Source organism: Stegostoma tigrinum, chromosome 5 (genome assembly GCF_030684315.1).
Source record: "Stegostoma tigrinum isolate sSteTig4 chromosome 5, sSteTig4.hap1, whole genome shotgun sequence".
Taxonomy (NCBI): domain Eukaryota; kingdom Metazoa; phylum Chordata; class Chondrichthyes; order Orectolobiformes; family Stegostomatidae; genus Stegostoma; species Stegostoma tigrinum.
In genome coordinates, this window is record NC_081358.1 from 53,416,703 (window position 1) to 53,429,497 (window position 12,795).

The window sequence follows — 12,795 nt, forward strand, 5'->3', positions numbered from 1 at the left end:
GGAATGGTTTGGCACCTCTGGTGCTGATACCATCTTTAAAAGGTTGTTGTGCGCCAACACTGAACACTGAGAGTTTGGATCTTCCTTGTACAGTTCTTGACATTTGTCCAGGACATGGTAGCATTAGGAAAGTTGTTTCCCCAGCTTTGTAGACAGGGACCTAGAGGTCCTGCTGGTTGGGCTGGTGCAGATTTGGACATCCTCTTCCCTGAGGGGCAGCAGTATAGGACATGACACCAGACCATTGTCAGCTAGGTCTGGGTTTGCCACCCCAATCAGTGCAGTGTCAGCCATATGGAGGAATGCACAACAATGTCAAAATAAGGTCACTAACCTTCTTCACTCTGCCATTGTAAAAGACACTATCTTTTCTCCGAAACATCACACTCACTGTTGCCTTGCTACAGTACCTACCTCCCATCAAGGCTCATTTTCTACCATTCTCAATCTTACTTGCAACAATTTACCTCCATCACTGTTATTTACCCTAAACCCCGATACCACTAATCCTGCATGTCCTCTGCTCTACCTACTCGCTCCCTTGGGATATCTCCCCACCTGCACCAAAGTAACAGCTGTGCCACCAACTTTCATCTCTCTTAATAACTTCCTCTCTCGCATTCCAGCAGGAAATCAGCCCACAATAGGGCAGAAAGAGCCAAGACAGGTAGTGGGCTGCTCTACATTCGGCTCCTCAACCCTAATGAGGAGAATTCAGAGCATCTAGTTTGCTCGTGGCAAATGATATGATAGAACACTGCATAATAATGAGGTGAGAGCTGCAGTTACTTTTGTTAACAAGCAAGACCATAAGACATAGGAGTGGAAGTAAGGCCATTCAACCCATCAAGTCCACTCCGCCAATTAAATAATGGCTGATGGGCATTTCAACACCACTTCCCTGCACTCTCCCTGTAGCCCTTGATTCCTTTTGAGATCAAGAATTTGTCGATCTCTGCCTTGAAGGCATCCAATGTCCCAGCCTCCACTGCACTCTGCGGCAATGAATTCCACAAGCCCACCACTCTCTGGCTGAAGAAATGTCGTCTCATTTCAGTTTTAAATTTACCCCCTCTAATTTTAAGGCTGTGCCCACGGTCCTAGTCTCCCCGTCTAACGGAAACAACTTCTTAGCGTCCACCCCTTCTAAACCATACATTATCTTGTAAGTTTCTATTAGACCTCCCCTCAACCTTCTAAACTCTAATGAGTACAATCCCAGGATCCTTAGCCGTTCATCATATGTTAAACCTACCATTCCAGAGATCATCCGTGTGAATCTCCGCTGGACACGCTCCAGGGCTAGTATGTCCTTCCTGAGGTGTGGGGCCCAAAATTGGACACAGTATTCTAAATGGGGCCTAACTAGAGCCTTATAAAGCCTCAGAAGCACATTGCTGCTTTTATATTCCAACCCTCTTGAGATAAACGACATTACATTCGCTTTCTTAATTATGGACTCTACCTGCAAGTTAACCTTTAGAGAATCCCGGACCAACACTCCCAGATCCCTTTGCACTTCTGATGTGCGAATTTTCTCACCATTTAGAACATAGTCCATGCCTGAATTCTTTTTTCCAAAGTGCAAGACCTCACATTTACTCACATTGAATTTCATCAGCCATTTCCTGGACCACTCTCCTAAACTGTCTAAATCTTTCTGCAGCTCCCCCACCTCTTCAGTACTACCTGCCTGTCCACTTATCTTCGTATCATCGGCAAACTTCGCCAGAATGCCCCCAGTCCCTTCATCCAGATCATCAATATATAAGGTGAACAGCGGTGGCCCCAACACTGAACCCTGCGGGACACCACTCGTCACCGGTTGCCATTCCGAAAAAGAGCCTTTTATCCCAACTCTCTGCCTTCTGTCAGACAGCCAATCCTCAATCCAAGCCAGTAGCTCACCTTTAATAATAATCTCCTTTAATAGGCAACTAGTATTAAGTAGTGAGAATATTGTCTCAATGACCAGAATTTAGTTAAAAGATGCAGCAAGTTATTCCTGATGTTGAGCTGGACTTCTCAAGCAATTTTGTGCCATTTCTTGCCATGGCCACATTGCTGAGTCCCCATAACATTTTGCCCCGTATCTGCTTTTGTATTGAAATACAAAGAGAATATCCTATTTCCACTCATTTTGATAGCTGAGAGCTTGTGACATAATGTCACTGTCATACAAAAAAATGAAGATCATGGATGTTAAGGGAAGATACTCTATCTGAGTAAATGCATAATTCAATTATTTTTCTTTGGTGTAATGAATTACATAAAATAACTCACAATGCTCTTCCCACTAAATATTAAAGCAGGAGAACATATGATCAGGTTTTAGCGGCCAACTTTGGCTATGTTGCTTAGTACTTGATTCCCCAATCACAGAAATTGTTCGTCTCAACCTACTCTGCTAACTCCCTTTAATATCTTGAAAACATCGATGATCCCCCAGCTTAGCCTTTTAAATTCCAGGGAATTCAACTATAGTCAGTGTGACCTCTCCTTTAAATTTGACCTGAAATCCAGGTATCATTCCAGTTGCACCCCCTCTAAAGCCAGTGGCTCTTTCCTAGGGTGTGATAGCCAACCTGAACACAGTACTCTTGGTATGGTATAACAAGGGCCTTGTTTAAACAAAGGATAACTTTGTTTATTTTACATTATGATTCTCCAGCTATGAAGCCCATAGTTTCAAGAGCCTTTTTGATTATTTTCAATCTCTGTCCATAATATTTTAATTTGTGTACATGGACCTCAAAGTTTATTTGGACCTCTGCTATTTTCGGCTTTTCATCATTTAGAAAATTTTCTATCCTGACATTTATAGGGTGAAAGTGGATGACCTTAAATTTACTTACAGTAAAATCCATTTATGACAGTCTTCCTCACTCTCCTAACTGACTACTATCCATTTGTATGTTAGTGATTCCATTTAGACTATGTACGACGCAACTTATCTTTGTAACATTGGCAAACTTTTTATCCCATCATCTAAGTCATTAACCAACACGATGAATTGTTGAGGCCTCAACACAGATCCTTGTGCAAGCCCAGTATTCATATCCTATCAACTGGGGTGCTTTCCCATTATGCCTAATGTCAGTCTCCTGCCACTCAACATTCTTCCTGGCTATGTCAAAACTTTGTCTTCATTCCATACGTGTTAACCTTAACCAACAATCCGTCACAATATATTTATTGAGTGTTTCTGGAAGCCCATTTAAATGATATCCATGGACATTTTCTTGACAATTACTTAAGGCACTTTCCAAATACCTTCAGACAGGTTCATCAATATGATCCAAACCTTTACCAATCCATGCTGGCTCTTTCTGATCAGCTGAATATTCTTGAGTCTCTGTGTTCTGTGTTCAGTCCCTCTAACTTGAATAAAAGATTCAAATGGCAAAGTAATTTTATCCTTGAAATCACAGGCCAATATACTTCAGCTAGCAATGAATATGATTAAAAAAATTCTAAAGATAATTTCAACTATAATAATTTGAGAATATTTTCAAGAAACAATGGTTCCTAGGTCAGCAAACAGCATCAAAAAACCTTTGCACTATGTTTGTCTCCAATTTAAATGTTTCAAACATATATTAGTTATTATTTTTATTCTTTCAGAATAAATAATTATTTGTACATCTTCACGTACAGTGATTAATTTCAATACTTCATGTATCTTATGTAACTTAATATAGACACAAATATAATTTATTATCTTTCTTTCTCTGGGAATCTGATATATGTTGTATAAGCTAATGGTTCTGAGCCAATTGCCACAATGGTCCACATACAGGCTGTGGGTGGAGACATGAAGTTTGACTCTTGCTTTCAGAAGTATCTGTGACCGAGTGTAGTTGTCATTATTGACATCATGCAATAAATTTTCTCATTATCTAAGATTACCCACTTCTGCAGATACTTGACAGTGATGAAAATTCTACCAATTAGGTAAGCCCAAAGTCAAAGAGCGCTGGTGGCAACAAACGCTCACAAACAGCCCTTATCCAAACACTGGTAGAGCAGGCAAGTACCACAAGGTATCAGGAGTGATTATCTGGGAAAATACCTCAATTACATTGCTGAAGTCTCTCTGAAGAGAGAAATTGTAATTGCATATTGTTATACAAGTAGTTTGTAGAATAAAGGAATATTGATTTTTAATAACTGGAAATAAAAGAAGAGACCTAGACATATAATATCATATACCCAGCCAAACTTGTGTTCATGATATTACTTACAGGCTTGCAAAGCTGCTGTCTCAGTTAGAAAGTAACACAGGACCTGGCGTGCCACAAATTGATCCTACTTACCGCCCATGGGTTACTGAGAAAGAAGAAGGAAAAGAAGCACATTTGACCAAAATTCTAGATATGGTTGACAATACCTTAGAAGAAACAGAAGAAGAAGAAGAAGAAACAGAAGAAGAAGAAGAAGAAACAGAAGAAGAAGAAGAATCAGAAGAAGAAATAAAAGAAGAACACTTCATGTCCAAAACTGTAGATATAGTTGAAGATGCCACAGGACAGGTCTATATCAGCTATGAAAATGGAAATGATCTGGTTTCTGTAAAAAGCGAGGCAAGTTTGCTAATGACATCTTTATACCTGCCTATGTTGCTAAGCCATTGAACTAGATCTGTCTTCTCATTAATTTGTAGTCCTACACTTAGACCATAATAAGGGATTGAAAGTCACAAAAAATATATTTTCAGCAATTTTCCTAAAACCCAACTTATTAGGAAATGGGTTCAGCTTAAAACAGATGTATATTTAGTATGTTCAAAGTAATTAGTGTTGATCAAATATGCATTTATGGAGAGGCGATAGCACAGTGATAATGTCACCGAACTAGCAATCCGAAACACCAGACTAATGTATTAGAAACAAGCATTTGAATTCCACGATGACAAAGGTGAAATTTGAATTCAAGGGGTAAAAGCTAAAATAAAAGTGAAATATCACAGATGATGAAAATCTGAACATCACAGACTTCTTTTTCCTTTTCACAGCTAATACTTACTCCTATTTTACATACACATCACTTCTTTACCAACATTATTACTGCTTTTGTCTTTCAGTCTGGGCGCACTCAACATCTATTTTATTTGTCCCTCCTTACCCTCTTTCAGCAGCATAAAACTGATCATTTTCTAAATCCTTTCAGTTCTGAAGAAGAGTCATACTGGACTCATTATATTAGTTGTTTTTCTCACCACAGATGTTGACAGGCCTGTTGAGTTTCTCCAGCATTTTCTGTTTTTATTTTAAAGAAAGCTAATCTAATTACAACTGTATAACCACTGTCAATTGCTATAAAGTCTCTTCTGTCTCAATAAGGTTCTAATTTCCTGATTATTGTCTGTTTGGGAAGGAAATCTTCTATCCTTACCCAGGCTGGCCTACACATGACTCCAGGTCCACAGCGATGTGATTGACTCTTAACTGCCCTCTGGAAAGTAGAGATGGGCAATAAATGCTGACCTAACCAGTGAAGAAAATATAGAAAGATGATATTTTAACAGGTATATGGTATAAAAATAAGTACACCACTGCTATAACTATAAGAAAATAGGAATTGTCATCCATCGGTTGTAAAAGATTGACTCAAGCAGAGGTTCTGTCGGCAGGACACAAGGTGGAATCTTTCACTGTCACCTGTGACAGGTTTGATAGTGTGGAGTATTTTCTAAGGCTGGAGCATGGTGGGTGAGGACCATACTACTTTTTCACCTCCAACCTAATTAACCCCAGTTAATGCCCATTGCAGACCTCATTCTGCCAGGCATGGTTCAGCCTTACTGGGAGCATGACAGGCAAACTTGCCAAGCTTGTTTGAAGCCTTCGTGGTGGCGGTGATGGTGAACACGAATTGATTCAAAGGCATTCCGTGCTTGATCGAGGGAATTCGTAGCAGGAAAGGGTTAGTCCGCAGCCCCCTTTGGCCCTTCTGCCAAACGCTGTCACCTCATTCCCTGTGACATCCCTTTTCACCCAGGCCTGAGTTCCTTCTTGATCTGAGGCTTCGGATGAGTTGGGGAACTGTAAGCATCCATCGTGGTGGCAACGCTAAGAACAGCAGTGATTCCATCCTCTGACTGGCTGGCAGTTCTCCAAGGTGAGGCTTCTGACCAAGCCTCTCTACCACTAATCACCCCTCTTCCTGGGACCTTGATCCTAGGGAAGGCTAACCATTGACCAGCTAAGCACCTAGTAGCACAAAATGTGGCAAGCCTTTTGAAAAAAGGCGATATGGTGAGGATCTTGCCAGCTGTCCAGCCAGTGTCTACTTAAACTACACCAAGACTTTTGATAATGTCTCACATAGGAGACTGATAGCGAAGGGATCCAAGGAAGTTTGGCTAATTGGATACATAATTGGCTTAATGGCTAGAAGCAGAGGGTGCCAGTTTAGGTGTTATTTTGTGTTTGTGACTGTCCAGTGGGAATCCACAGGGATCAGTTTGGGGCCCTTGCTGTCCAAGGACTGTCCAATGCTGATCCTGAGAAGGATCGAGGATCAGAGGAACTTTGATGCGCACGTCCACAGGTCCCTTAAAGGGACAGTTAGATAAAATGGTTAAGAAGCCATTTGGGATACTGGTCCTAATGGCCAAGGCATGGAGTTGAAGAGCAGGGAAGTGATACTAGAACTGCATAAAATGTTGGTTATAGGTATTGTGCAATTCTTGAATCCACACTATAGGAGGGGTGTGATTGCACTGGAGAGAGTGCATAGAGAGTTAGTAGGATACTGCCTGTGCTAGAGACTTTTAATTATGAAAAGAGGTTGGAGAGATTGGGAGCAGAGGAGACTGAAGGCGGATGTGATTGAGATGAATATGTGGAAAATTCCTTTCATCCAGAGGGTGGTGGGCATCTGGAACTTACTGCCCGTAAGGATAGTGGAAAGAAACCCTTATAATGTTTAAGAAGTATTTAGACCTGCATTTGTGATGCCAAAGCATATAAGGCTATGTGCCAAATGTAGGAAAATTGGAATGGAATAGTTTGGGTTTTTTTTTAGCCAGCACAGACTTGATAGACTGAAGGGTCTTTTTCTGTGCTGTTGACCTAAAGGAACATAAAAACAGAAATAGGTCTTTCAGGCCTTTGAGCCTGTTGTACCATTTGATTTGTGACTTAACTCCATACTTGGCCCATATTGCTTATTAACTTGCTTAATACAAATATATCTAACGCAGATTTAAAATTGAAAAGTGATCCAGCATTCATTGACTTTAGTGTAAGAGAGTACCAAACACCTATCATCCTTTGTCTATAAAAGTGCTTCCTAACATCTCTTCTGAAAAATCACACTTGCATACATTGAACTCCATGTGCCACAGTTTTGACCATTCACGTAGTTTATCAATAGCCCTTTGGAATTTTATCTGTCCACAATGCCATCTAACTTTGTGTCATCAGCAAGTTTGGATACATAACTTTCCATGCCATTAATCAAGTCATTAATAAATAATGTGAACAATTGAAGCTCTAGCATACATCCTTGTGGGAACAGCACTCGTCGTATCCTGCCAATTTGAGTCCCTAACCATTATGCCTACTTTCTGCTTCTTGCAACTCAACCAATTTCCCAATCATGTCAATTACTTTGCCCACTATTCTGTGGGCTTCTACCTTAGTTAACAACATCTTACGTGGGACTTTATCGAATGCTTTCTGGAAGTCCCTGTAAACATGGAAGTTCAAATAAAACAAAGAACCATGGATGCTGGAAATCTGAAGCTAAAACTGAAACACTGTTCTGAAGAAGGGTCACTCGTTGCAAAAACTGTTTTTTTTCTCCACTGTTGCTGCCAGCCCTGCTGCGTTTCTCCAGCATTTTCTGTTTTTGACCTATGCATTCACCTGTTCATGACCTTAGTCACCTATTCAAAAAATTCATTGAGGTTTGTCAGGTATGACATACTTATCGTGAAGCTACACTGGCTCTCCATGACTCAAACACTTTCCCCACAGCAGATGTTAGGCTAGCTGATCTGTAATTCCCTAGTTTTCCTTTTTGGCCTTTCTTAAAAAGCAGAGTGTCATATACAATTTCCCAATCCAAAGGGACAACTCCTCTATCTAGGGAACTGTGAACAATTATGGGTAGGATGTCAATAATGTGCTCTCCTATGTCCTTCAATGCTCTTAGATGGAAACCATCAGATCATGGGGCTTTGTTACTGTTTAGTTCCATTAACTTCCTCAGCATCGATGTTTTACTTACGTTAATTTGATTTTGTCGCTGTTCCCAAATCACTGTTAACTTTCTTGGGACTTCTGGTAAGCTATCTTCTTTTTCTACTGTAATTACCAAGGCAAAGTGCTTATTCAACATGCCTACTATTTACCGTAGTCCAATTAACAACTTGAGTCCCTAACCATTATGTCTACTTTCTGCTTCTTGCAACTCAACCAATTTCCCAACCATGTCAGTTACTTTGCTCTCTATTCTGTGGGCTTCTACCATAGTTAACAACATCTTATGTGGGACTTTATCGAGTGCTTTCTGGAAGTCCCTGTAAACATGGAAGTTCAAATAACAGCTAGCCTAACATCTGCTGTGGAGAAAGTGTTCGAGTCATGGAGAGCCAGTGTAGCTTCACGATAAGTATGTCATACCTGACAAACCTCAATGAATTTTTTGAATAGGTGACTAAGGTCATGAACAGGTGAATGCATAGGTCAAAAACAGAAAATGCTGGAGAAATGCAGCAGGGCTGGCAGCAACAGTGGAGAAAAAAAACAGTTTTTGCATCGAGTGACCCTTCTTCAGAACAGTGTTTCTGTTTTAGTTTCAGATTTCCAGCATCCACGGTTCTTTGTTTTATTTGAACTTCCATGTTTACAGGGACTTCCAGAAAGCATTCGATAAAGTTTTTTCAGTCTTTAGAGGGCTAACATTGCTTTTGACCACCCACCTTCCCATTATGTATGTATAAAATTTCTTCTTACTGGTTTTAATGTCCCTGGCAAATTTTCTTTCCTAATCGCCTTTAGTAACTCGTAGAAATGTCATTGTGCCCTTTGGTGTCTTTGTGTCTTTCCCATTCTGTGCTTTTTTTTTACATTTTTGTATGCCCTTTCTTTTAGTTTTATGCTGTCCCTTATCCCTTTAGTTTGTCCATGATTGTTTGTTGTTCTGTGCAATGGAGCTTTTCCCTCTGAGGGATATAAACAGGGTATCACACCTCTATGGCCTGTGCGTAGGCCTCCATTACGTGCACAAGATTCTGCCAAAGGACTTTCATTAGACTAAGGAAGTGGCTTGACTAGTGTCAATGCATTTTGGGTGACAAGTGTTCTGGGGATCAAAATGCTTTGTTGAAAAGCTTCATGAATGAGGCATAGAGGAAAAATGTACATTTGACCATTGCTAACCCCAGTATCTCAAATCGTACTTCATGGTCAATATGATGCTAGTTATTTTAATATTGCTGCAATAAAATAAGTACAACAGCCATTTTGTGTGAAGTAACATCTCACTAACAAAAATGAGGTAAATAACTAGTTGATGTTAGTGGCTTGTTTAAGGGATTAATGTTAACAAAAACATCTTAAAATATTCATGGGGTATTTTACAGCCACCAGAGAGGAAAACTGGAACTTTGGTTTAACCTTTCACGCTTTCAAAAGATAGGATCACCAACAATGAAATATTCTATTATTTTTGCAGTGCAGTAAGGTAACAACCTTACTTTACAAAGTAAGATGTGTGTGCGATAGGTCCAATGACATCGACAAGTGACTTAGCCATATACTGGCTGGTTGGATTGTATTAAGTGCTATGAGCCTTTATGCTCTTCTGTGAAAGTCCTCACCATTCCAGGATCAGACTGGAGACCAAAGGTAATCCCCAGGTTATTTTCTATCCCTTGATAACATCTTCCTAAATGCTTTTCCCCTGTGCCCTCCACCCTCACCTTCAATAATATGGACAAGAAGTTCATGGTCTTCTTTGTGCTTGCGTGGGATTGAGTCGTCTGTTCAACTGCTTCGATTGCTTCCTCCCCAATTGCTTGCTCACCAGATCAAACACTCCTAGGACTTCCCTTTGCTAAGCCCTTTCTTTTTCAAATATCTCCTCTGACTCCAGTCAGGCCCTTATTGAGCACATCTTTTCCATACGAACATCTTCTTGATACTCAAACCCACACTGCCTTTATTACTAATCACTGAATTCCCTCACTGGTGCCCATGTTATCTGATGCCCTAATGTGTTTCTTCTAAAATCCCTGTCATAGCTCAAAAACTTCACAAACTCTACTGTGGTTTTGCATACTAGAGCCCATCATATTAGTGAACCTTGCCAATGAACAGAATAAGTAGAATGGAGGAAATGAGAGCTACATTATATCTGATGTGTTATACCCGTTCCTTGGTTCTGTCCCATTTTGTCTGCCCTCACTTATCCTTGCAGGAACTGATGATGATGATCCTTGTGATGGAGGCCCAGCGTTATGGGCTCCTACCCAACTTCTCAACTGGTTTACCCAGTTCCTTTCCACTGGATTTGCACTCCAGAATTTCAATGTCACTGAGGAAATTGGAGGTGGTAACAAACTGTGTATTCTCATACAATTCATTGCATCCTTATAAAGGTTATTTTCTTAATGTAGAGTATGATCATTTGGATACGTTTATCCATTTACGTTGTTAATGTGGTGTACAAAGCAGTTTTAATCTGTCTTGAGGCAATGACTTAGGGAATAAAAAGGAAATTTGCTGAGGTTCATGAGGAGGTAGGGGGACAGATAGGGAGAGATAGGAAAGTGGAAAATTTCTGTACGAGCATCCAATGAAGAGCATACTAAGGGTAGAGTCCAAAAAACTTTCAGCATTCCAAAACACTAAATAAAAATCCAGATTCTCAAAACATATTTTTATGCTGTGTATTTCCATTGAGTTGTTGCAATTACCTTAGATAAATACATGCATTTTGACTAATGTGCAACAAACTGCAAACCTGTTTTTGAGAATGCTATCTTAAATAATTATTGCAAAGAAAATAAATTTGCCTCACCAGGCTTCTGTTGCCCAAACCAAAACATTGTCAACAGGAACGGTAGAAGAAGCTCCAATGGTTAACTTCAAATCTGAACTTGAAACTGTAGTCAGCTTTAAGGCATCTTCACATACTTCTACAACTTCTGTGAAGACTATGGACAATGTTGCAACAGGTAAGATACTTACGCTTATAGTTACTGCTAAGAAATTTATCTTGGGGTGTTCTGTTTTTTCAAGGAAGGCTCATAAAGCATGGAATTTGATGAATACCATTCAAAATAACGGGTGACTCAATTTTCCTGCATGTGGTTAGTGGACATGATTTTGTTGTTAGGAATGACGGGTTCTAATTATGTTGCTTTAAAATTTAAATCACAACTTAAAGGGCATTATTACCAAAATATTATTCAATCAAGTATCATATATATCCACCCAACAAAAATTGAAAAAATGTGATTTTGCCCAATGAGTTTAAGGAGATTTTCAGTGAATATGATTGGCAAATCCGTAGAACAGGTTAATAGTGGACCAATTTATACTACAGTCAGTCATCCTTTCTCGCATAGTGTAAAATGGCTGGTAATCTGTTACCTTGCCATTTGTCAAAACCAATTTCACCCACACCATTCCCCAGGCAACAGAATATGTTCAGTTTATCCAATGCTCCAACTAATATGCATAATAAATAGTAGACTGCCAAGAACTATACCGAGCAATATGCATGATCACAGATCCCTGAAGCGAGTAGGAGAAAGTAGATCAGGAGGTTAAGAAAGCATAAAGAGTACTTTCCTTCATCAACGAAGGCAAATAATTCAAATACCAGGAGGATGTGCTAGAACTGTGATTTAATCAAGGTACTATAAAATTATTAGGGGCCTTGACAGAGTGAATAAGGACCCATTTCATTAGCAGAGAGGTCAATCAAGGACGAAAGAATACAAATAATTCATATAATGATTTGAGAGGGTTTAAGTAGATTTCTTTTCACTTAACAGGTAGTTTTCTGGAGTTCAATGCCTGAAAGAATACGTTACATTAAAGAAAGTACTTGAATATATATTTGAGGTGCAGCAACCTACAAGGCCAGAAACTGGATATTAATTGTTAACTCTTTCTCAGTCTGCACTGGAACAGTATATCATATGGTCTCCTCCTGTGTTCTAAATTTTCCAAGCTTCCTATATGGGAATGTTAAGATCTCCCCTAAGTTTCTTTAAAATTCAATTGAAATATGCATTCTAGCATCATCATTTTCAAAATAAGGGTCAATGTATTGCCACATGTGCTCTTATAAAATCAGATTCACATTTTAAAAAAGTTCTTTCTGCAGAGTGGGCATCACTGACTGAGCCAACATTTATTGGTCATCCCTCACCTTGAGAATATAATGATGAGCTGTCTTCTTAAACTGTAGTGAGTTTGAGTCGTTATAGGCGGTGGGAGGAGTTGTACACACCCTCACATCAGCCTGTAACGGTACTGCTTGATGTTCATTAGTTATTGTGGTCTTTACATTGACCACTTCACATTCTAATGTAAATCATTTTAAATTGAGATACAGAAATTGGTTTACAGGAAAAATGAGCATAGGTGTTGCAGGTGTTAGATGGAGCGAATATAAATGCTTGAGAATGTGTCCGAGAGACAGTTATCTGAACTGACCCTTTACATTACAATAACAAATATTGACTATACAGACTGGGTGTTTGACCCAGCTTGTGGCATAAGCCTGAGGAGAAAGTGTCTGCAATGGCAGGATTTTTGTTCAAGAGGG

The 12,795-nt window shown here is 39.6% G+C and overlaps 1 protein-coding gene across 1 annotated transcript in view; it reads left to right on the forward strand.

The window, feature by feature from the left end:
- LOC125451388 (regulator of G-protein signaling 22) overlaps positions 1–12,795 on the forward strand; it is a 110,069-nt gene that overhangs the window by 21,625 nt on the left and 75,649 nt on the right. The window contains exons 6-7 of the mRNA XM_048528414.2: positions 4,247–4,631; positions 11,038–11,191. Of these exons, the coding sequence (XP_048384371.2) occupies positions 4,247–4,631; positions 11,038–11,191 (539 nt within the window). The remainder of the gene's footprint in view (positions 1–4,246; positions 4,632–11,037; positions 11,192–12,795) is intronic.